The sequence below is a fragment of the Pleuronectes platessa genome, chromosome 13 (assembly GCF_947347685.1).
Source record: "Pleuronectes platessa chromosome 13, fPlePla1.1, whole genome shotgun sequence".
NCBI lineage: Eukaryota > Metazoa > Chordata > Actinopteri > Pleuronectiformes > Pleuronectidae > Pleuronectes > Pleuronectes platessa.
The window spans coordinates 4,666,302-4,690,816 of NC_070638.1; the positions used below are offsets into that span (position 1 = coordinate 4,666,302).

General features: G+C 46.0%; 1 protein-coding gene across 1 annotated transcript in view; it reads left to right on the forward strand.

The window, feature by feature from the left end:
* Positions 1-24,515, forward strand: part of LOC128454505 (microtubule cross-linking factor 1) — a 39,648-nt gene that overhangs the window by 904 nt on the left and 14,229 nt on the right. The window contains exons 2-5 of the mRNA XM_053437917.1: positions 2,116-2,340; positions 2,485-2,643; positions 21,144-21,203; positions 21,587-22,975. Coding sequence (XP_053293892.1) covers positions 2,116-2,340; positions 2,485-2,643; positions 21,144-21,203; positions 21,587-22,975 — 1,833 coding nt within the window. The remainder of the gene's footprint in view (positions 1-2,115; positions 2,341-2,484; positions 2,644-21,143; positions 21,204-21,586; positions 22,976-24,515) is intronic.

Sequence of the window (24,515 nt, forward strand, 5' to 3'; positions counted from 1 at the left end):
TTTTGGTTTTGCATCGTTTATGATCTGAGTGCTGCAGCAGCTGGTTTATAGAGACCATTGATCGGTCCTGTTTACACTGAAGTCCCTACTTCTCATCACAATCTTTCAAAGTGTCCTTGAGCATCTTCTCCTCGAGCTTTCTGCCTAATCTCACTGACCACAATCTGAACCCAGTGCTCTCTGCTGCCATGTAGACTCACCCCCCCATCCATCATCTTTGTAACCTTCCCTCTGCAGCCTTGTGGATTCAACCTTTATGAATGGCAGCTTTATTGATAGCAGTGGTATCTCCCTGCCTATAGTTTTTACACTGTTGCTGTCGAGTCACTAAAGTGTGTTTCTACCGTGAAGATTCGTCTGTTACACTCTGGCTGCAGATTTGTCTCCGTGTACAGATTCAAACTGCACTTACACGTAGTCAGTATTAGATTTATCTCTGTTGGAATCCTTCGTGTCAGTGTGCAGGACTATTTTCGAGTGAGTGTCTAATGTGCAAAAAGCCATTGACTGGTTCAAGAGGGAAGAATCAAGGATTTGCGGTGTTTCTTAATTAGTCTTTTGTTTTCCAGTGTGTTGTATTTTCTGTGTGAAGACTTCACACAGGATCCTCCTCCCCCCTTCTACTCTATAAGTAGGCTATCCCCATAAGTGTGTGTGAGTTTGTGTGTGTGGGGGGGAGAGAGACACAACAGATAATGCGGCAAACAATCTTGCAGTTTTCTTTTATTTCCCCCCAGATGGGACACAGGTTTGTTTGAACGTTACTGTGTGTGTGTGTGTGTGTGTGTGTGTGTGTGTGTGTGTGTGTCTCTCTCTCTCTCTCTGGCTCGTTGAGAACACAAGAGAGTTAATCAGCTTTGCTGCCTCTCGCTGTAATGGCTTTATCCCACAGGACCTGATAACAGTCAGATGTCCCATGTGTGTGGGGTTCAAACGTCCTCCCTCCTGGCTGTCAGGCCGCCAGCTGGGTCTCTGAGGTGAACTCCAGAGACATCCCCCATCCCCCAGCCTCCCGCGTCATCCCAAATATGTCTGGGAGTCCCGGCCATCACTGCCTGCTTTTATTCATTTCAGAGTTGACACCTCTCTGCCTATTATTCTATCAGCATTATGTGTTTATTCCTGGTGCTTTGCTTCTTTTGATTGAGAGGAACAGAAGAAAACAGGATGAGGTGATAAAGGTCACGAAGAGTATGTGAACCTGTGTTTTTTCATGTACTTCACATCGCTGCAGAATGATAGTTTTTTTTAGGGCTTAAACTAACCCTGATTTTCATAACAGGATAAACTGCAAAATACTTTTTTATTTATCAGTTAATTAGGTAAATGAAGTGTCATTAAATAACCAAATGCAATGCTATAAACCCAAAAATCTAGGATTCTACTTCTGATAAGGAATTAGTCCATGTCAGTTATCTGCCATCAGCTCCTTTAATGTGAAGATTTGTTATTTAAACATCTTTCGGAATGAAGACAAAACTAAACATTGACACATTTTATTAAAGAATGTAAAGATTAATACATTTATTTGACAACTGTACGTTGGACAGAAGTCGTTTATGAAGACGTCGCTCCACCACAGTTAAAGACACGACTAATTACCGGTGATGACTCCTGCCCACTCACCACAAACCTCAGTGATAATCTGTAAATATATACCTGGTCCCAGGACGCTGCTCTGCCTCAGGTTCTGCTTTTAACCTGTCCCATCGATCGGCCTGACCCTGTGCGAGGTCGTTAGCTCCTTCCTCTGGGCCCTGCTCAGATAACACCGGGCTCTCTGCCTTTCCCGATGAGGACAGATTGAGTTTTCATTAATTGATACACTCTTCCCTCCCTCCCTCACCATTCAATATCCAATTGACTTTCCATCAGGTGCCAGTCAAGCTGGTGGGATATCCCTCCCAGGGGAAATCTCCTGAGTAAACTGAAGCCCCAGGATAGCAGGTGAACGGTTGTGGTTTGAGAAGTTGGGTTTTCTGGTTCTCTGTCCATCAATGAGTCCTATTCTCCTGAACATGATATTTCAGCTAATTACCAAACGTTTGACAAGGGTTGAATATCAACATTTTCACTGAAGTAACAGCTGGACCCTGTTTCCACCGTGTGTCTCAGGATGAAGTGGATGAGTTGCGGGCGGAGATGGAGGAGATCCGAGACAGCTACCTGGAGGAGGAGGTCTACCAGCTGCAGGAGCTGCGGAGGGAACTGGACCGCTCCAACAAGAACTGCCGCATCCTGCAGTACCGCCTGCGGAAGGCCGAGCAGAAGAGTCTCCGGGTCGCACAGACCGGCCACGTGGACGGGGATCTGCTACGGAGTCTGGAGCAGGACCTGAAGGTCTGTGACACCGTACAGCATGTCCTTGATATTGTTTTTCTACGTATTTGAGTGCATATGTAAGCTCATATATAAATAATGAAGCATGTGCTTTAATGAAGCATAACAAGACTTTCATATATGTGTTTTCTATCTTATTCTCAGGTGGCCAAAGACGTGTCGGTGCGCCTGCACAACGAGCTGGAGAGCGTGGAGGACAAGCGCAGCCGAGCTGAGGACGAGAACGAGCTGCTCCGACAGAATATCATCGAGGTGGAGATCTCCAAACAGGCGGTGCACAATGAGCTGGAGAGGACCCGAGAGGTGAGAGGATGATGATGCTCACATGCTGGTTGCTCCGGTGCTCCCTCAGGTCACCACCACACACATAAAGACATATCCATGATACTTAGGAAACAAAGTCATTAAAAGAATCCGCAGATTTTGAGTATGTTGAAAAAATCTGCATCTGATCACAGAATTTGTTTCGGGCTCGTGGTGAGTTCATGAAGATACCTCAGCGTGACACGATGGTGTAGGGGTTAGTGATATTGTTCTTTCTGAACTGAGCAAGAAGGTTTTGGGTTTGAACCTGTCAGCCGGCCGGGGCTGTGCAGAGTTTACATGTTCTCCCTGTGGCTGTGTGGGGTTTCTGTCTTCTATTAGTTCTCAAGCCTATTGCTGATGTTCCAAAAATTACCCATAGGTGTGCATTTGAGCAGGAACTACAATTCCCATCATGTTTTGGCTGATGTGCATAATGTTGCTGTTGAGTCATTAACTTATTATGGTGAGCTACATCTGAGCTGTTTACACTTTGACTTCACGGTAACCCGTCACACCTCCGATTCATAAAGTTTGTTATCATTCCATGTTGGTTCAGTTGCCTTTTGAATTAATGCACAAAGAGAATAAAGTTTTTGCACCTGAACTTAAGAATTCAGACTTTTCTCCCTGAACTCTTGTCGCTCAGTGGAGGGAGTGTTTGTTTGGATAGAGGCAGGGAAACGTCTTCCCACAGGTAATAAGACGAGTGGCGGTTGTTCCTCTGGGCGGCTTCTTAAGTTCAGCTGCTTAAACTAATGAATTCCGACAAGCAGCAGGTAACACGCCGTCTGGCAACAGGGAGAAAGTAGGCTAATACCCGACCAGTCAGGATGGAGATGCTTTGGGGTTTTCTCTTGGTGACTGGATGACACCTTGCTGCCGTCATGTGCATCACAGTGTCTCAGCTTATTTCTGTTGCATGCCTCCACTGGTGGAAACTCTATATTCCGAAGCCGTTCATGACCTCGACTCTCAGTACTGTCGGTTTCAAAGACAACTTATCAGCGCCTGACCGAGCTGCATGGGCCGGGGCGGACGGTAAATCCATATCTCGTCTGGATGTGACAATGCATCAAGTGCAAACTCTGCTTCGTGCTGTTGTCACTCGACACTGGTGAACGCTGGAAAGAAAATAATTGGGGAACAGTGTGATTGAAGTGAAAGGACATTACTCACAATGAGGAGCGTCTCAGTTCGAGCATTCTTCTGTCTGTTTGCTCCAGAGCGGTTTCTCAGAGCAGGATTGCGACACGTTGGACCGCAGGATGAGACAGGCTTTATTTGTGCAAACATAAATAGTGGGCGGAGGAGGAGAGAGGCGGAGATAGCTGCTGCTCCAATTGATTGCAGATTTTTTTTTTTGTGTTTCCCCCCGAGATTTGTCCCAGAAAAACAAAATCTACGTCTGAATCTGCACTTCAGTGTCACGTGACGCTGTTTCTCTTCCCTCCCTCCTTTTCAGAGGCAAAGCTTCATGATGCTGGACATCCCCCCCCGATATTTAATATTTCTAGTTTCTCTTTGCAGGATTTTTTTCAGTTTTAATAACCACATCCTCATTTTGAAAGTCCCGTGAAATTACTAATATACAGTAGGAACTCATTATTTAGTGTTAGCAGCAGATGATAAGAGTGTTTACAAACACGTAGAAACCACTAAGTCAGGGAAACATTTAATTGACCGAATCCCACAATCTGCCCTTTGCTCAGTTCCTCAGTCACAGATACACACATCAGGGACCGAGGAGCCTAACAACAACAATGTTGTTCAACCCGACTGAGAAGTTGTTCCTTTACCTTTCAGCTTTAATTAGATCGTATCCATTGTGACCAAGGTGCAGTTTCCTCTTTCACCTACACACTCCTTTGTGGTTTTTAGATTTTACAATTGCAACAGAGGCACTCCGAGAATCTTTCTGTGCAATAACAGATATTTAACTCTTGGTAAACTTGTGCTTAAAAAAAATCAATCCCCAATTTTTGATAATACACCAGGAAAAATTCTTATTTTGCATCATCAGTATTATGCTGAAATCTGTGTGGAGTAATTTAAACAAAAAAAAAAATCCTGTCAAACCCTTTTATTTTCACTTTAGTGATAAATATATGAAACTGACCTCAGGACAGTTTGTCTGGCCTGTAAAGCTCCTCTCCTCCTGTCCCCTGTTCTCTGCTGTCAGAGGCCACACAGTGTGACTCTGGCCCAGAGATTGGCACCCGTGCACGGATTAATCCAAGAAGAAGGCCTGTTATAAAACAGCCTGGCATGTTTTCATACAGGCCGACGGGAGGGGAGAGGAGGAGAGACAAAGACAAAGAGACAAAGAGACACAGAGGTGGAGCAGCGGAGGAATCGGCTACAACCAGCTCCACAGACCTGATGTCAAACAGTTCAGGGACGAAGGTCCTCGGGGGGGGGGGGGGTCTCTCGTTACAGTTTTGGCTCGAGGAGCGAATTGTTCCTGCTTCCATGTGTGTGGTCACTGCGAAAGAAGGGCAGTGGTTGGTCGAGAGATTTCTTCACTCCTCTGACATTTAAAGAAAGGCTTAGTGATACGTGTAATGAAATGGAACTAATGAAACGTCAGCGTGCGTAACACCAGCATCAGGTGATTTATTAGGTGTTCTCTGTGCCCTGTGATAGATTTGTCTTACAGCAGATTGTAATCCTCTGTGCTCAGCTGTTCCTCCCCAGCGAGCAGCAGGTCCTTCATGTTTCCTCTGTTGTCACTCAGAAGCTCCTCGTGAGGAACAAGGTGCTGAAGAGAAGCTCAACAGTAAACATTGCATCACACATTTTAAAACCACTATCTCTTAGTGGAGGTGTTATTGTGTCAAACCAAGTCAACACAACACTGATAGTTCTGATTATACTTGTAGGATAAGATGAATATCTGATGTAGGTGTAACTGCACGATAACAGCCCCAGTCAGAACATGTATACAATAACAAATACAACAAGTTTTGAGGATATTTAAGTCACATTTTTTGTATAAAAGTTAGTTTTATTAATCTAAATATCTAAATATAAAATATATTTTAGTTTGCTATAATATATATGACAAAAAGTACAAGTTTAAAGCATTTGAGAAGCTGCAACCAGGGAATTAGTCAACTATCAAAATAGTTGCTGGTTAACATTTATCACTTGGATCATTGCAGCTCATATCAATACCACTCATATCTGTAATTAATTTAAAGCCACACCCAGTAGCTAAGCACTGTCCGCCAGGAGGTTCCTGGTTTGAATCCTGGTTGGACTGGGTTCTTTCTGTGTGTAGTTTGCATGTCATCCCCGTGTTTGTTTGGGATTTCTCTGAGTGAGCCAGCTGCCTCCCACACTTGCAGATTGGGGTTAGAACAATTGGAGATACTAATTTCAACATATTTGCGACAGGTTGTTTATCTCTGTATGGTGGCTCTGTGATAAGCGTGTACAGCCTCCCCCTGTTCTGGTCTGAAGGTAACAGCATATCCACCAGAAATAGTGGGATACATCCACCCTCTAAACATCGAAAAGACATAACCCACTGTGGTTGTATTCAGAGAGAGTGCTGAGGCAGTGTTGGGCACAGTATTTTGATTTTTGCACGCATGTAAAAATAGGAATTGCCCGTGTCTCCAAGCGTGTCTCCAAACACGAGTCTTTTATTGCAGCATGCCACTACTACAAAGACTCGAGTGGGGGAAGCCTGCATTGTTTATAAGTGGTGTCGCCGGTGCCTGAGCGAGATTCGCCTCAGACGTTGTGTGTTTCATGTCAGAGCAGCAGTCTGCTCCTCTCTCTCACTTCTCCTGCAAGATCTCAGCAGAAGAGATGTTGGCTTTGAAGCATCTCCTGATCCTCCTCTTCATCGTACCCTCTCCCTGCTCTGCTCGGCTCCTCTTCTCCGCTGTGGTTCCCTGCTGGAGGAGTGTGAAGGAATCTCATTGACCTAGTTAACATCTTGTGTCAGACTGCACCAATGGGAAGGGGAGCAGGCGTGAGCAGAGGAGTAGCGTAGGGACTCTGCTGTAAGTTGAAAATCTGCTGCAGTGACACACATCCATATAAAGATCCCCCATTTACATAATGAGCAGCAGAGGGTGTTTGTTTGAACATGTTGCTGTTGATGCTGGATGCTGCTTCCAAAGATTAGAAGGTCAGACCCCCCCGTTGACAACATCATAAAGAGCATGGCAGTCAATTTGAGAACATTCCCTTTGGTCAAAGTCTGCTTCGAACTCGATAACATTAATATCAATGTACGTCTTAAAGTGAAGTAGGCCAAACCTGAACCGTGTGGCCGTAAAGCTTTTCAGCAGCGAGGATGTTGCTTCCCTCTCGGCTCAAACCATCGCCGACACAAAGCAAATGGTGAAAATCATCGATTTTGCATGAAACCCAGGAGCGGCGTGTTATGAGTCTGGAGCTGCGGCGTTTGAAGTTTAAAAGCCTTGAAATATGAAATTCCTCCTCCGAGTTTTTTTGAGATGCAGACATTTTGAAAGTGTTTTAATTTAAAAAAGAATCATGGCTTCTGCTTTTATCATCTCAAAACATCCCGAAGCATTTGAGAAAACACATTAACGGTCATGGCTTCAGAAGTGATGAGACTTTACTTGTGGTTCGAATTAAAATTTAAAGCATCATTTTTAATACGAAAGCCTTTTAGTTACAAAAATATGATCATGTGTTAAATGATAGTTTAATATACATTCTGAATTTAGCAGATTAACTCATTGTCTATGAAAGCAAGAAAACACCTGGGAGCTGTTTGCTTCATGATCAAATTACTGGAGGTGCAAAGTCACAGCTGCCACTCAACGCCCCTGTGAGGAGTTTCAAACTCCAAATAAGAAAAGGCAATTGGCAAATTTAATCCATCGGCTTTGCTCTGAGGTGATAGATTATATTTAATATGCTGCGGAAAGATTAATCATAACTAAAAAAGGATAATCACGTAGAAGCAGCTCCAAACAGAACCTGAAGTGCTGCTGCAGACACCTGGCTGAGATTTACTCAAATTTCAAAAAGTGGCATTAAGTCCAGAAAAAAAAACAATCTCATCATCACCACAGGAAGCTGCTCAGTTTCACCTGGATCTGACAACAGAGGAGCTACACACTTCCCCATCCTGTGCCCCCGCTTCTCCACTGTGACAAATGTTATTATCAGTTATATTTAGGCAGGTTGACAGCAGCTCGGCAGGCTGTAGCTCAGCCTGAGTGGTGTTGTTCCTCACCGCTCCTCCGAACACAGGGAACACAACAATGCAGCTCCCGGTGGCAGGTGAGAGTGAGAAGTTGTAGGTTCCTATCTCTGTTGTGTAGCGGACTTTTATATGAGGGAAGAACTTGGAAAAATAGAAGCTGGAAATTGGATTCAACATATATATAAAATATATAAAACCTATAAAACAGTAACTCAAACATGGCATTAACAATACAGACGCCAGAGATGTGAGCCACATACAGAGAGACTGAGATTTTGGGGAATTAGTAAATAGATAAAAGTATGTTAAATGCGTTTGTGAATCACGTTACTTCTTGCCTGTCGGACCTTCATATCCAAAACTGTCCTGATGTAATCACCAGTTCTATAAAATAATCCAAGCCCTGATCACACGCTCCCCATCAGCCCCTCGGTCCTTTATGTCAAACCGTGTGTTTCTCAGTTTGTGGATGAGACCGAGGGGTGTGTGTGTGTGTGTGTGTGGAATCAGTGAGTCGGTCAGTGATGGATTAAAAGAGCTCATTTCATGTGGCCGGGGTCAGAGTCTGTCTGAGTCACAGAAGGCTGTCACCACGTTCCCGCCGACAGCAGCTGGGTGATGCTGCCCTGCCACAGTGTAGAGACGAGGTCCCAGACCTTATGGTTTTATGTCCAGTTTCACTCCAAGTGTCTCCCTGCAAGTAGGAGTAGACATGATCTGCTGTTGACATAAAGATATTGACAACAACACCCTTGAAAATATTGTCTGTTTCAGCAGATAAACCCTCCACTGTGTTCGCTGGATATTCACTATCTAAGTGTTTGGTGCTGCACACACAGGACATGTGTTGTTGGAGCTTTTCTGTAGAAAGCAGCTGAACCAAAGGGTTCTGGTTTCAATGCTCAAACTATGGTACAGTATCGACTTTAGTTTTGAAAACCACTGAAGCTTTATTGACAGTAAAGGGAAATCTTAGATTCAGATCTGATCGTGTATTCTTTTTTTTTAATCAAGATGCTTTTAACTTTTCTAAGTTCAAAAGAACATACGCTCCTTGACAAAGTACAGAGCCGTGTCCGGTCGACCTCGCTGCATCTCTTTAGCGTCTGCCTTCATATTCAGAGTGCTCTATTTTGGGAGATACACAGGTCTTGGAAGCTGCGTGAGCAAACTCCCCTGTGTATATCTCCTCCATACAGCAGATGCATCTGAGCATCGGGGGTGCCTATAGACAGGTTAGTGCTTTGGGTTTGAAGGGAGATGAGCTCGTTGAAGAAGATGTGAGGTTGAAGGACAGATGGGAGGCAGACGCAGGCTGACACTTCCAGCTCTCTGGGGCTGTGTGTTGCATGCACACAGTCATGATGAAGTGATGACTTCAGCAATAAAGAGTTGCCGACACAGCTTGTTACAAAAAAGCAAAGAATTTATCAAAAGAGCTGCAGCATCTTAGTGAATCTTCTCCCTCTGGCATCCACCTCGTTCTCCTGCTCTTCACAGCGGTTCAATTACACAGGAACTGACACAAAGGATGAGTGGATTCAAACAGCTCCACAGGCTTCTCAAGCTCCCATAACAATGTGTGTCGTTAATGTGACAAATATCCCTGATTATTACAGAAAACTGAAATATGAGCTGATATCCTGCAATAGCGGGTTTTGAATTTAATGGATGATTTTACCCAAGTTTATTTCTCGTACTGTAAGAGCTACATAATGCTGATCCATAAATGGAAATGGAAATAAGAATGAATCTAAATTACTGGACATGTAAAGAGAGAATGGAACAACATATTTTTTTCCGTCATGAGGCAAATATATGATTCGGAACAAACAGCAGCTTGGATCGTCTCAGCGCAGGAAACAGATGAAATGACAGAATGTTCTTAAACAAATGTAGAAAATGAAACAGCAGAGAACAATCAAGTTCCTTAAAAACCCAACATTAGCATATAAATAGAAAACTAATTAACAAGGGCACAGTGAATTATTGGCAAGCAAAAGCAAATATTTATTCCAGAAATGCTTCTTCTCTCTGCCTCAATTGGTCAGAGAAAATCTGTTAGACACATATTAGAGTTAAAGGCGTCTGATGATGGAAACAACACAATATCTAGGAGACACAGGGTTGATGTGAGCCGCCCTCTGGGCTAATAACACGTCCAGCTGACGACTCCCTCTGGATTACTGCGGACCTCTGCTGCCACCTGAGCTCGGATCCCGTCGTCCATTACACGGTCCAGTGGCAGATTGGTTGTCTGCTGGGATTTGATAATGACAATGTCCCTTTGCTCCCTCACTGGCTCCCCTCCCACTGTATTCAGGCCTCAAGGACCACATGTGTGCAGAGGTGATGGCCCCTCCTCCCTTATTACCGACCCATTGTGAACCCGTTTGTCACACACAAGGGGACCGAGAGATATAGAGTGGACCATAAGTGGCACGGGGGGTGAAGACGACCTCATTGTCAGCCAGCTGGATATCAACGAGCACTTCCCCTTTTCAACCCCACTCCCTCCTCCGGCTTCCCCCCCCCCCCCCCCCCGAAGCTCCAGTCAAAAATAACGAGAAGCTGTTGTCTGGTTCCCATTAGTGAGCAGAGGACACAAGGCAGGGGATCCTAATAGTGTCCTAGACCCTGAAACAAGTCTATGATCATGGGTTGTATTTATCTGTGGCTTATCCACATGCACCTTTTCTTAATGGTCACAGAAGGAAATCCTTGAAAAACAGCTCGGCTCATGCCATTCGTGAATAGTAGATGATCGTGGAAGTGGCTGGAGGCCGTCGCTCGATGATTATCGTGGGCTTGAGGATAACAAGCCCCTGATAGAGGCTCAGTTCAAGCTCCAGCAGCCATCTTGAGGAGGCCATTCACAGAAACAATCAGATATTGAAGTGGCGAAATACCACTATTGGTGTTTTCGCAGTGAATTCAGTTGTCTGTCCTCACAAACAACTTTTTCTTAGAAGATGTCAAAGCGCCTGTCGCTCAGAACAGGCAGACGTCCGTCTTCCATGTGTAAGTGTTTCCTGCTGAAATCAAGGAAAAGGCAGAAAGTCAATCTGCTTCGATCAGCACTCGAGAGGATCAGCTCTCAATCTCCTGGATGCCGACGATCTCACAGACTCCATCAAACTGAACCAATATTTAATTTGTTCGAGTGATAGTTTGGATTTTGGGAATAAAATGTGACGGCTCTGACACAGACAGATTGAATCCACTCTGGGATTTGGTCTCTTACTGGGATGTGTTGATGACAGCACAGAGATACATTTGTGAGAAAATGAATAAACGTCAAGATATAACAACACCGGCTTTATCCTTTAATTCTCCTTTTGAAAGGGGGAATTCTTAATCTGAGCTGAAAACCAAGTCTGGTTACATAAAGGAGGAGATGATCCCTGCTCCCTACACGTCTGAGCTGCTGGTATTTGTTATGGCAGCAGCAGTAAGGGGACGTGTGGTATCTCTTTCTGTTTTTATCATTTGTCATTCGCCTGCAGCCCTTCGGTCAAGTTGAAGCTCTCCGATCTTTGCCAAGTGTCCTCTGAACATCATGATGAGTGCGGAGTGACATTTTGCCTTCCCTCGCCCCCCCCCACCCCCTTCCCCTACTCCACTCTCTCTCTCTCTTATCTCTGCACATTACACACGCCACTGGCCCGATGCCAGCGCCGGTCGTCCCAGAATACTCGGCGGACCTGCTCAGGAGCTCGCAGGCAGATGACACGGCGGCTCCTCCCTCCTCCCGGTGTGTCTGAGCCACAGTGTCGTTTATAGCTGCTGGTGTTGCTCCACAAATGGGACGACTCCTGTGACACATTGGATTTACTATTTAGTCATTTTAATAACCTAACGTCAGCGCCCTGTGTGTGAGCTGCCGGTGAGAGGGCAGACTTTTCAGTCGGCGGTGGATGACCTCCAGACAGAGCAGCACCGGTGAATGAGTTTCACAGATATCGGCCTCTTCTGGTCACCTGTGTCCCTCGGGAAGGAGTTTTCTTTTTCTGCTGAGTCTGCACGGCCTTGTAAAGCACCGGCCTGCAGCCCATTTACACACATTCCCCCCCGAGAGCTGCTCGCTACAACCTCCTGCCTGCACCAAGGACCAGGTGATAACTGTCCAGGGGAGGAAAGGAGCTTCTCATTGATCCTTCATCTCAAACAAACACTTCTATTAACCCCTTGAGATAGTTGAGGCCTCCTGCACTTTGCTTTTATTATGACAATGACACACTTTTGTATAAAGGGGATAATCTATCTTGTCATTAGGGCTAAAGTTATTCAACAATTAATAGTTTAATCAACTTCATTGTTTCAGTCTTTCAACCAAAAGAAGTGAAACTTCTCTGACTCCAGCCTCTAAAATGTATAACAAATAAATGTAACTTGTAGTCACTTATTCTGGAGGGCGACTTTTTCTGTGGCATACACACAAAAAATGAAAAAAATACACAAATATAGAAAAATGCCCTATTTTGCATTGTTAAAGAAAAACTTTAATGAGTCCTTCCCAGCCCTAGGCCCTGTTCCACCCCTCCACTGTATGGCGGAAATTGTCTGTTTACATATTGCATTATCCTGCTGAATATTAAAAACAGCATACGGGCATGAGAACTGTTTTGGGGGAGAGTCTCAGGACTGGAAGTGTTTTCAAAAATGTTCCCTGATGTTGGTTCCTCGTGCCCCGCTGGCCTCCTGCCGTCGAGGACCTGTGTCCCTGTAAGACCACCACCAGCTCCCTCATGACGGGTTGCCAGTTCTGCACTTGTCCACCCTCCACGTGAGCTCGGGGGCTACTTCAGACCCCACAGCAGCTCGGTGGTTATCATGGCTGCGTCCGGTCGGCTCCTAAAGGCCACAGTGTTTTCTGAGAGCAGCACTGCAGGCGGGTCAGAGATGATTAATAGCAGCAGCCGCACGTCACTGAGAGTCGAGAACATTAACGTCAGGAGTAAAAAGTTAAGTAAAGTTTAAAGTGCTTCTATAATGTTAAATCAATCGCTCAATTCTCCGTGTGTCAAAGAGGCCGAGGACAGATTTTTCAGACTGTCGGTCTCAAACCATTGGTTTCCATGGCAGACAGAGATGGACCAGTCACCCAGAGGGTCGTTAATTACTGGAGGAGATTTCCTGCTTCACGACTGTTCACAGGACGACGGACCACTGTTGACTGTCTCCACTGAGTCTCCTCTGACGATCATTAAAAGACTTTGTGCTTAATTAGTTCAGACTTTCCTTCTTGAGTGGGTTTTCCTGTGAGACCTGAGACGAGTGTACTTGTGAAGAATCCAGCAAATAGTACAGTGAGAAGTGCACATGTGGAAAAACCGGCTCAGTCTAGATCAGCGGTTCCCTCGAAGGGGAACAAGATAAACCTGAGAACCCTGCATGTGAATAAACCAGAAAGAAACCAAATCACACCTCAGATACACAATATCCTGTTTTTGTAGTTTTCTAATATTGTGGTACATTGTATAAACAGAACAACAGCATATTAGTTACAGAAAATGGTCAATAAACTTTTCACTTGACTTCTTGAAGGGAGTTGAAAGGTTTCTCCTTTTATAATAAAACTATAATTTCACCCAAGAGCCTTTATTCCTCAAAATATAATGAGTTATTAGTTATGAGTGGGTTATTCATTGCTTTTGGCAGTGGAGTCTCCATAGAAACAGCTGTTTGTCTCACGTTTAGTCTCCTTATCGCTGTCGGCTCAGTGATGTGGACAGATCCACCTGCCCTCCTTCTTATCCACCTGCCTCTGGTCTAATATCCTCTAATCTTAAAGAAGAAGATAACACAGAATCCTCACTGCCTCCCTCCTTCCTTTATTTCCTCCCTTCTTTTCTTCTCGTTTAAGCATCCAGAATACGCTTGCGTGGCACAGAGCTCTTGGATGCTGATACACGAGCATGTAGAGTCGTTTCCAGGACGGCTTTGTGCACTTAGAATAAAATGCTAAACCCGCAGAATAGAAATGAATCCGTCCAGGCTGCGTGTCAGGAGGGAGCCGTGAGAAGCAGCATATTGTAATCACACGTTTGGGAGAAGCTAAAGCGGCTAATGGGAGCAGTCACTGAAGTATGGCCTCTCTCTCTCCTGCCGCCGTCTCACCGTGGGATCTGCCGACTCAGCGTAACAGACTCGAGGCAGATCCAGAACCAGTTTGCCAACGAGTCAATGTGTCTTGCATGCAACACACCCACAGACACACACACAGTGACTTATCACAAGGCCGAGATTGTGTTACACTGTTAAACCTGATTCACTGTGGAAGGCGAACAAATTGTTGTCGCTCAAACGCCCACATATTTATGTTGGTAGGCCATTATCCTCTGATCAGTTATGAGTATTATTACCGGCTGATTACTGTCTCCTGTTGTTGTGTCTAAATCAGCATGTAACAGACTCTGCTCTGCACAAGGGATTAGTAGAACAACTCTTGGGGAATTGTCTTGCTTCACTTAAAAGTTGTCTCCACCTTGTGTCTGTGGTTTGTGCCAGCTGGCAGCGTGGCAGCGTGGCAGCGTGGCAGCGTGTTCCTCTGCAACCAGCGTGCCAGGCTGCCGCGTTGTTCGGGGGGGGATTTGTAAAGTGCGAGTGAAAAGCTCCATTGTGCTGCTCTGTAATGGCCGTCGGGTCTCAGACTGAGGGTCAGGGACAGCTTAGCGGCGAGAGGAGCAGTGTGGGCGTGACCCGCCGCTGCTCACACACGACCTCCTGCAGACACGCACATACACAAACCTTCATCGACACACACAGACACACACACACACACAGAGGCAGGCATACTGGGCTCACGCTGATATATAACCTGGGCATGTCAGCATAGGTCTCTATAGCTACCAGTATCGATTCCTCTGAGAATGACTGTTTTCCCAGTCTATAGGCTGCTGTAGGACCCACACGTCTCCAGTGGGCAACCGGGAATAGAAGCACAGTTGACACCTCATGAAAAACAGACTTTACTGCCACAGGGGTTTTACAGCAAAAACACTAACCTCGTTTATGGTTCAGTATATTAAGATGCATATGTGCTTCGATGGTCCTTTTTTTTCCCCGTCTTTGTGCGATAACACGATAACTCGAAAATGTATAATTCCATTACTGTGAAATATGTCCGGCGATAAGTTAATGAGATTCGTGCGATGATACGGATCAAGCATTTCCTGTGTTGTCTGTTAATAACATTTCAGCCACAATGTTGTGCTGCGTTCGTGGAAAGTCTGATCTGATATCGTATACAAGCGCATTAAGAAAAGCCAGGAATTCATTGGTTTACTTAAAATATTAAAGGTTTATAAATACTCAATCCATAAATACCCACTAGCTATTGTTTTTTGCAAGTCTTTTATTCATTTTTTCAAGAAACACATTAATGTCAGTGTTTTGGAGCCATGTTTGTGTCTGCCGGACAATCGTAAGTTCCATATTCACTTTGCTATTACCTCTGTTTTGTTCTCCACCACCTCCTGAAGAAAATAGCTTTTGCTCTGAGGCCACTTTCCTCTCCAGCTGGTTTTTGCAGCTGGTGTCTAAACTGTCTGATGTGTCTGAGCGAAGCTTGTGTTTTTATGTGAACAAGCAAGTTACACTGATCAGATAGAACCAAAACAGTAAAGCAACATCTGTGGAAAAACCAAAATAATGAGCTCTAAGATATCAAAATACTGTGTGATAAAATAAACTCTGCCACTATACAAGCAACTCCCTTCACAGTACACGCAGCTATTTGATCTATTATTAATCTGAAAATATTGATGAGTGCAGTTTTAAGATCTTGTGGAGGAGTTTTTCCTTTTTTCAATCTGCGACTAACAAACTGACTCAGGAAGGGAAATGAACCCGTCTCGATGTCGAGCTGCAGGAGCCTCAGGGAGGATGGAGTCTGTTTACATCTGTTTACAGCTCCTGTTTGCTGGGGATGGTTTGACATTGGAGTGACCTCAGACTGCTGCATCCTGCCTGTGTCTCATGCACCGACAGTAATATGAGCAAGAAGAAGCGCATGCTACACCCGCACCGTCTCAGACACATGCAGGAGACTGATGACTGCAGATGTACAGACGTGCTCGATAACACATGTGCACCTAGTGTCAGTAGCGCTCTCTACTGGACGACTTTAAATTCAGTCATCTTTGATTGGCTTATTGCTTTTTGAAATATCGCTGGCACAGCTATTTCCCAGTAGCCGGCGTGGGGTCTTTGCACGTCGCATGATCGGTAGAAAATTGAATTGCGATGGATTTGCAGGGTTCCTGTTTGGCCAGATAGAGCATCTCCAGCTGTAGTATATTTAGACCACTGCAGGTGCTGAGAGCCAAAGATTGATCGTCTATAAAAATAACACAGCTTCATGTATCAGGTTGCAGCATGAGCGTGAATAGAAAACACTCGCATGCATCGGAATATGTCCTCGAATGAAGGAAAACATTTGATTAAACCAGTCCAACAGGGTGTTTGACACTTATGTGCATCCAGTCAAGTTTGTGTGTCGTTATAATTAATTTATTGAAACGGATTAGAGTCCAGATCGGAGGCTCATTCATCCAGATCTCACTAATATAATCTGCCTCGGAACATTTCACAGCGACTTATCTCTCTGAGCTCTCCCGTCGGCTGAGCGGTATTCATTCTGTTGTGCTGGAGTCTTAGGCTCCTCTGTCAGGGTGGAGAAGAGCTTTATCTGCATCCAGCGGCCGTCGCAGCTCCTTTTGTGCACCGCTCCCCCCCGGTCCACCCCCCCCCCCCCCCCCACTCCCTCCAGCCCGTCCCCCTTTTCGCTGGTCACACCACGGCTCTTGTTAAATCCCATTACAGGAGCCAGACGCCCTTCTTCACACTGTGCAAAATCAGAAATAGGCCAAGCTGCTGAGTACAGATGCTGCCGCTGTGTTTCCCATTCTTACACATCCTCCACCCCCCAAAATAAATCTATTCCTCTCCCCTCCCCCCCGTCGGGTTCTTCTTTGCGGTGATGTCACTGTGAGATGTCACTTGTTCCAAAAATGTCTCAGTTCTACGCGAGCGGGCGTGTCACAATATTCTTCTTTTCCTTTGAGAACACATCAGAGTTTCCAGGATCATGTTTTCCTCTCAGTGTCAGAGCTTCACTGCACAAAACTAAACCTATTGAGTGATGTGCTTTTACATATAGATTATACTGTTCTCCCTTTAGACGTGGATTGACGCTAATGGATGAAAGAACACACCTTCAAACACAGACACACATTAATGACTCTAATTTTAGTGCAGCGTAGAGTAACACAACACTGTCTCACATTTATTTAATTTAATTTAATTTTATAGCCTAATCCGAGGCTTAAATTTCATCTTAACCTTCAACCATGACCCTTAACTTAAAATGCAAAGCCTTCAGATGTGTTTGTTCTGTCTGAATGGCCTAATTTATATGGTCTGAAGTCCAGCTGGTTCTCAGAGGGATGGGACAACACTCCAGAGACCCCCCCCCCCCCAATGCATATTGCTTGTCCTTCACGGTTGACATGTGTGAGGCCACATTACGATGGGATGGAGATGTGTAAGAAAGAGAGAAGAGGGAGGGAGGGATTAAGACCAAGTAAAACAAGGGATCAGGCGGTTCAGGTGGAAAGTACAGACTGCCAGTGGAATACAGACAGTCAGTCAGTCAGTCAGTCAGTGAACCAGGACCCACAGCGCCTGCTTCACCCGGTCCCAGCAGGGTAACAACTGTGTAACTACAATCTGCTAATGCCATCAGCTGGCAGATGCCCAGGGGAGTTAAACCAGTCGCACCAGTACAGCAACTCAGCTCTGACACCAGCTGGAGTTGCCCCCCCCGCCTGCCTGCATGACTGCCTGCCTGCCACTAACCCATGCAGGCTAAAAGGCTTGTGAGAGCAGTGCATGCAAGTGATGATGAAGACTGATGCAAGTGTTTGTGTTTGGGCTTTTTTCAATGTTTTTGCACTTGACTGCACTCGAGTGTTTAAGTGGAAGAAACGCTCTCACGCAAATAACGTGGAATTGTGTGTGAGTGTGTGTGTGTGTGTGTGTGTGTTGCAGATTGAGTTTTTAGTTTAGTAACAAACTCTAAAAAGCAGAGCCGCTCAGGAGGCCTCACCTTGTCAGGTGGTGTGGTGCCATTAGGTCGGCAACTGGTGATTATTTAAACCTCTTTTAATCCAATTATTTGGTCGTAACAAAGACTCGGCCCAGTGTGACGTCTTGTTCCTTCAGCTCAGAAATCTGTTCAAACATCACAGATATTAAACCCTCGCTGTGATAGATACTGGTTTAATGTCCAGGTGGCTGGAATCTGGATAAACACAAATGTCTAAATGTGAAATAGTTTTAAAACTGTTTAAGTTGCTTTCCGTCAATTATTATATCAAACCTTTATTATCAAAGTAAGAGCAAACAACAATATTTTGGGGGATTAGTGTTTCCTGGTATTTAAAGGTCAGTTAGCCCACTTGTATTTGCAGGTAAAGGACACAGACAATCTTATCGATTCATGTTCCTTCGGTTCCTTTTCTCTCTTATCACTCTGCCGTCGTGGATCCGAGCCTCAAATTGAGTCCAGCACACAGCGAACAGGAATCCCTGGTTGTCTGGGGTTCAGAGCAGCTTTGCTCAAGATGCCGACTTAATCCGCTGTCTCCCCAGAGAGGTTAGCTCCGTCACCACGGCTGGGAATTAAACCACGACTGGTGTTGGAGATACTCGGGGTGTGGGGGGGGGGGGGGGTGGTCGGGGGTATTATAGGCAGGGATGAGCAGAGTGTGTAAACATCTGTGACCTGTCATCGCTCTCTCAGTCATTTTGACACGTGGCTAATTTGGAAGTGTGAAAATATATGAGCATAAACAAATGTGTTTACTTCTCTTTTGAGGGAACATCAGTGTGTGATTGTGTTGTGACGAGATTAAACAACACGTCATGTAATCGACACACAAACGAGAGATGATTAAAAACATCCATGTACTGTGACCCCGTCCATATTTAGCTCCAAGCAGAAGTGTCTATTTCAGTGTGGAGGAAAACAGACGAGCTTAAAACACACTGGCAGAGAACTGTGTCAGTAAATATGATTTATAAAATCCTCATCATGGGAAACTCCAAGTCAAAAGTTAAACACACAAAAGAGAGACACACTTCTCACACTGTCACTGCGCTCCGTTCGGTTGTGTTCATGTTTTGGTGCCGTCTCTAAGTGGGCGCTTCCTTCCTGACGCCGAGCCAGCCACTGAGTCAAAGTGCGTGTTCCTGCTTCGGGCAAAACCAGTCACCCCTCACACTTTCCATCCGTCTGGCCATGGATGATTCACACTGCCCAGTATGTCGCACTGGGAACTGAGCTCGTACAGTGAAGAGTTTGCTCCAGAGAGGAAGGACACAGTTTGGACAGCAGCTCGGAGCCGTGATGAATGATGTTACTGTTCGCGGGCTTCGTTCTTCAGTTGGGAAAATGTGACCTCCTTTCAAAATATGTTTCTCATTTATTGTTTCTCAATTGAAATATTTGAGGCCAAGAGTTGTTTAAACTCCCATAAACTGTAAAAATTAAATCTCAAGTGCAAAATGCGATGAAGTAAAGAGACATGCTGAAATACTCAAGAGTTAATGACAGCAGCTGATTCATTGACCAACAGTATTTCATGTTATTAAAAAATACTCCCCTGAGCTCCATTCTACTTCGTTATGAATTCAATATCCTTGGATTGTGAACAGAGTCATAACAAATCTACCGATCCTCCAGCAATGAAAATAACACTACATCAGAGCCTCTGTGAAGTTTCCCTGTTTCTGATAAAGTGGAACGACATTGAAAATGACAGCGACTCTGAGATTGAAACATTAATATTGAATCATGTTTCCTAGAGAGGAGCCCGGCTGCGGCTTAACTTCTCATCAGGACCTTTAAATAACTGCATCTGTTCCTGGAAACACGTTCACTCTGCATTTATACAGGGGGATTTCTCTCTCTCTCTCTCTCTCTCTCTCTCTCTCTCTCTCTCTCTCTCTCTCTCTCTCTCTATGTCTGTCTGTCTGTCTCCCTCTCTGTCTCTCTCACTCTCTCTGTCTGTCTGTCTCTCTTTCCCTCTTCACCAACTCCTCCCTCCATCCCTTTATCTTTCGCTCACTCTCGCTCTCTCCCACTTCATCCCTCCCTCTCTCTGTCTGTCTGTCTGTCTGTCTGTCTGTCTCTCTCTCCCTCTCTCACCCTCTCCTCCCTCCATCCCTTCCTCTCTCTCTCTCTCTCTCTCTCTCTGTCTGTGTCTGTCTCTATGTCTGTCTGTCTGTCTCCCTCTCTCACTCTCTCTGTCCGTCAGTCTCTCTCTCCCTCTCTCACCATCTCCTCCCTCCATCACTCTGTCTGTCTGTCTTTCTGTCTCTCTCACTCTCTCATAATCTCCTCCCTCCGTCCCTTCCTCTCTCTCTCCCTCTCTCACCATCTCCTCCCTCCATCCCTCTCTCTCCCTCTCTCACCATCTCCTCCCTCCATCCCTTCCATCCCTCTCTCTCTCTATCTCTCTCTTGTCCCCGTCTTGTGCGGCTGCAGCTGATGTTGTAAGAGAGCAGATAAAGATGAATGATTATATTTGTGGGTAAGACTAAGCTGCCGTGCAGAGGGCCCTGTTCTCTCCAGGCTTTGCGTGCAGTGCTGTCTGATTCGCTCACTGGACGGGCAGATGCTTTCCCTCCGAGCGTCGGGGAAGCAGCATGTGTCAGTGAATCTGAGCCGGGATAAGACGTCTGTCACACCGAGCTCTCAATGGGATCTGAAGGGCCCTGCTGCATCACAGTGACAGAACATCCTCATCAGAAGTACATCTGAAGTTTCTCTCAACTTACAAACATATAAATCACATGTAGCGTGTATTAGCTCCTGCTCCTTTGATTCAGGCTATGGCCACTTCTAGAGTCTGTGCATGAATCAGAGTAATCATGGGATGTAATCTTTGTAAATGCTTCCTACCTGATGGAGATGTTATGCTGTTCCATCCTTATCGTCAGTTATAAATATGGAGTCACGAGTCAGTTTATGAACTATACTGCAGCCACCCACGGAGGATCCCAGATATTTTATCTTCAATTCACAAAACTGCAGATATCCTCAGTGCTGAACTCAGAAAGCCACTTTTCATGTTTGTATCACTGTGTTGTGATGTTGGTGTTTTTGACTTTCCGACTCCCTAGTGCAGCATCAGCTGTGATAGTTGGAGGAGAACCAGTGTTGTTGTTTTGTAAATCAGTGTTTGGGTTCAGATACAGTTCATGTTTTAAATCCCTCTTCTCTGCTCTTTCACAGACCGCTCTGAGGAGACGAGGAAGCAGGGAATCATTCAAAGACAAGAAATCCTCAACTCAGGTAAAGAATTTATGGAAATATTATTTTCTGGACTTCAATATCATCACATATTTTGTGTTGAAGGATAAATCTGTTGTTATGTTTTATTTCTTTAACAATTAAAGGCTGGAAACCTGATTTTTAACAGTTTCATCTCCACTAACAAAATGAATGGGCTTGAGGTTGAGAGCCACCGGCAATACTTAGATTCAGTAGGATTTATAAAGGTAGATAGGACAATAATGAAATGATAATGCAAGTATAAAATATGGTCAACTGTGTTCCTTTAAAGCTGCTTTGATCGATATTTCCACAGTAAAACACAGTGAATAATGGACTTAAATTAATCAGGTGACCAGACGCACCAGTTCAAAATGTATATATGCAACTATTGTTTTTTCTAGGAGGACAGTGCAGACCTCAGGTGCCAGCTCCAGTTTTCCAAGGAGGAGTCCAGCCTGATGAGGAAAAAGATGGCGAAGCTGGGCCGGGAGAAGGATGAACTGGAGCAGGAGCTGCAGAAGTACAAGGCGGTTTACGGGGACGTGGACAGTCCCCTTCCTCTGGCTGAGTGCTCGGGCGGAGGCCCTCACACCACTCGGGAGGCCGAGCTGCGGTTACGGCTCAAGCTGGTGGAGGAGGAGGCCAACATCCTGGGCAGGAAGATTGTGGAGCTGGAGGTGGAGAACCGCAGCCTGAGGTCAGAAAACGACGACATCCGGTGTCAGTACGAACGGGACTTCTTCGGGCGGGAGCCGTTCTCCAGCATGCCCTCATCGCCGTACGGTGGCGACGCGCTGGACTCGGCCAGTGAGCTACGTCGCCACCTTCAGTTCGTGGAGGAGGAGGCCGAGCTTCTGCGCCGCTCCATCTCAGAGATTGAGGACCACAACAGGCAGCTCACGACTGAACTCAACCGCTTCAAATTCGGCCCCAGCAGCGGCTCTGGGCCCGTAGCTGAGGAGGGTGGCGAAGGAATTCTGTTTAAACCCGGGAATGGCGGGAACGGGAATGGTTCCGGTAGCGGGTTGATGATGGAGGAGCTGAAGTCGGCCAGGATGCAGATCAATGAGCTGAGTGGAAAGGTCATGAAGCTGCAGTACGAGAACCGTGTCCTCATGTCCAACGTCCAGCGCTGTGACCTGGCCGCTCACATCGGCCTACGCACCGGCAGCCCTCGGGACAGCGATGCAGAGAGCGATGCCGGGCGGCGGGAAGCCACCGAGGACGAGGAGACAGGGAGGCTCCTTCTCCTCCATCCCAAACGAGAGGGCCCAATCGGGGGTGAGAGTGACTCTGAAGACATGTTCGAGAGGACAACGACCACCTCGGGGTTCGGGAGCATCAAACCCTCCGAGGGCAGCGAGCTCAGTGCCACCGATCTGGCCAACCGCAGGAGGGAGGAGCGGGAGTCATTCGGCAACGTGAAGCGAGAGGCGGACCGGCTCGGCAAGACGGTGGACCGGCTCATCACGGACACGGACAGCTTGATCTTCGAGGGCCGGCTGCTGGTGACGACAGGAGAGAGCCCGGAGGGAGGGGCGGCGTCCGGGTCCAAACCGGACACGCAGGTCCTGGACAGCATCAACACGCGCATGAAGGCGTTCCGCACCGAGCTGCACATCTTCATGGAGAAGTTGGACCACGTCGGGGAGGGCCTGAGGGACAGGACAGACGACCTGTCCCCGATGCCAAACCTCACAGAGTCCAGCAGCTTCCTGTCCTCAGTCACCTCCATGTCCCGGGACTCTCCCATCGGCACCTTCGGAAGAGACCTGGTGACAGACTTCCAGGTGAGTTCAGTGAACAGACTCCCTGTGACCTTCTCTCCTGCCTTTTTAAGGTTAAATCTTTTTTTCCCATTACTTTTTCGTAAATGTCAGTATGAGAGCTGCCCTGAGAACCAGTTATACATGATGGAGAAAAAGTAATTACTCCAGTTTCCTTGTGGCCATTGAAAACCATATGTTCTTTAGTAATAATCCCACCAGGGTGTTCTTCCAGATGGCTTCATTCCTGCACTGCAGCAGAAGGCAAAAATGAAATCGCAGAATGATTTTAAGTCGCTGACAGGATCCAGATATAGACGTAGCCTTGAGTAAACCCATTGGTGTCTTTGTGAAGGTGAGAATTCTTTTAGGTTTGATTTAAAATACGTGTGCAGTCATTAGTCGACGCTTCAAGGCCAAAATAAACTCAACGAGATTCTCATTCAGCAACGTGTGCAGAAAAAATCAGCTCTAATTAAAGACAGTGGCTGCTCTGTGCATCTTTAGTGCAAACACACTCTCTGCAGCCAGGCTTCCTGTCAGTGGGAATCTCAGTAACTTGTAGGCAAACATGGCTTAAAGGATAGGTTTGCATTGTTTTCAAATCTGTCTTAAAACTATTTTAAAGTACATTGAGACACAGTCACTAGGATTCTTCCTCTGCGTACTTTCTGTAGTGTGAATCCACTGTAAGAAATGATGGACAAAATCCACAGTTGTTGTATTCCTCATTGTAAATTGTAAAGGGGAATTTTACACATTAGAATCTGTTTACTGGTCTTTGTCAACCCTGAAAAAGTTGCATAAAGACTTGGTGAAAGAAGTGATTGACATCTGCAGACCTGTCCTCAAGATAAATATATAAAATGAGGCTGTAGTAGGTATTTTTATGGACAAAATTCCCAGGACAGTGTTTAGTTGCTGCTCCGTGGTGGAGGGATACGTCCTAAAACACCAACTTGATAAGTGAAAGTCTAATATAAGCTTTGGCAAAAGTTAGCTCTACCTTTTGCTCAACGTGAGAGCTGTAGATTTTGTCCAGCATCTCTTATAATAAAGTCGTGCTACAGGAGAAGAGGAGTTTGACTGAGGGCGGTACACCTGCTAAAAGCCATGTCAAAGCCCCCCCCAACAAATCTCCAGTGCCAGCACAGGGCAACATATCAGCCCCCCCCCCCCCCCCCTCCCGCTCCACCACGAGCCACCCAGCTCTACCACACTGGCACCATCGCCATCCCTCCCTCCCAACAGCTCCGCCAGCCACCACCACCACCACCATCGCTTCCTGCTGCTGCCACATTCACATCTGCATCTTCATGCACATCCTGCCTGCCCCCCCGCTCCCCTGCACTCACTGTCTGCAGCCGCCAAGGGCCCGGGTGGAGGTGCTTGACACGGTGCTTGGTTTGAATGGAGCAAGTAGCGAGGGAGTGATGACGGCTTCTTCCATTTGGAGTTTAGTTTTGTTTTCCTGACACAGTGAATTGTTGCATGATGAATTTCGGTCAATACTTCCCCCCCCTCTACAGCTCGGCTACACCACGCGATCATTCAGTGGGACTCA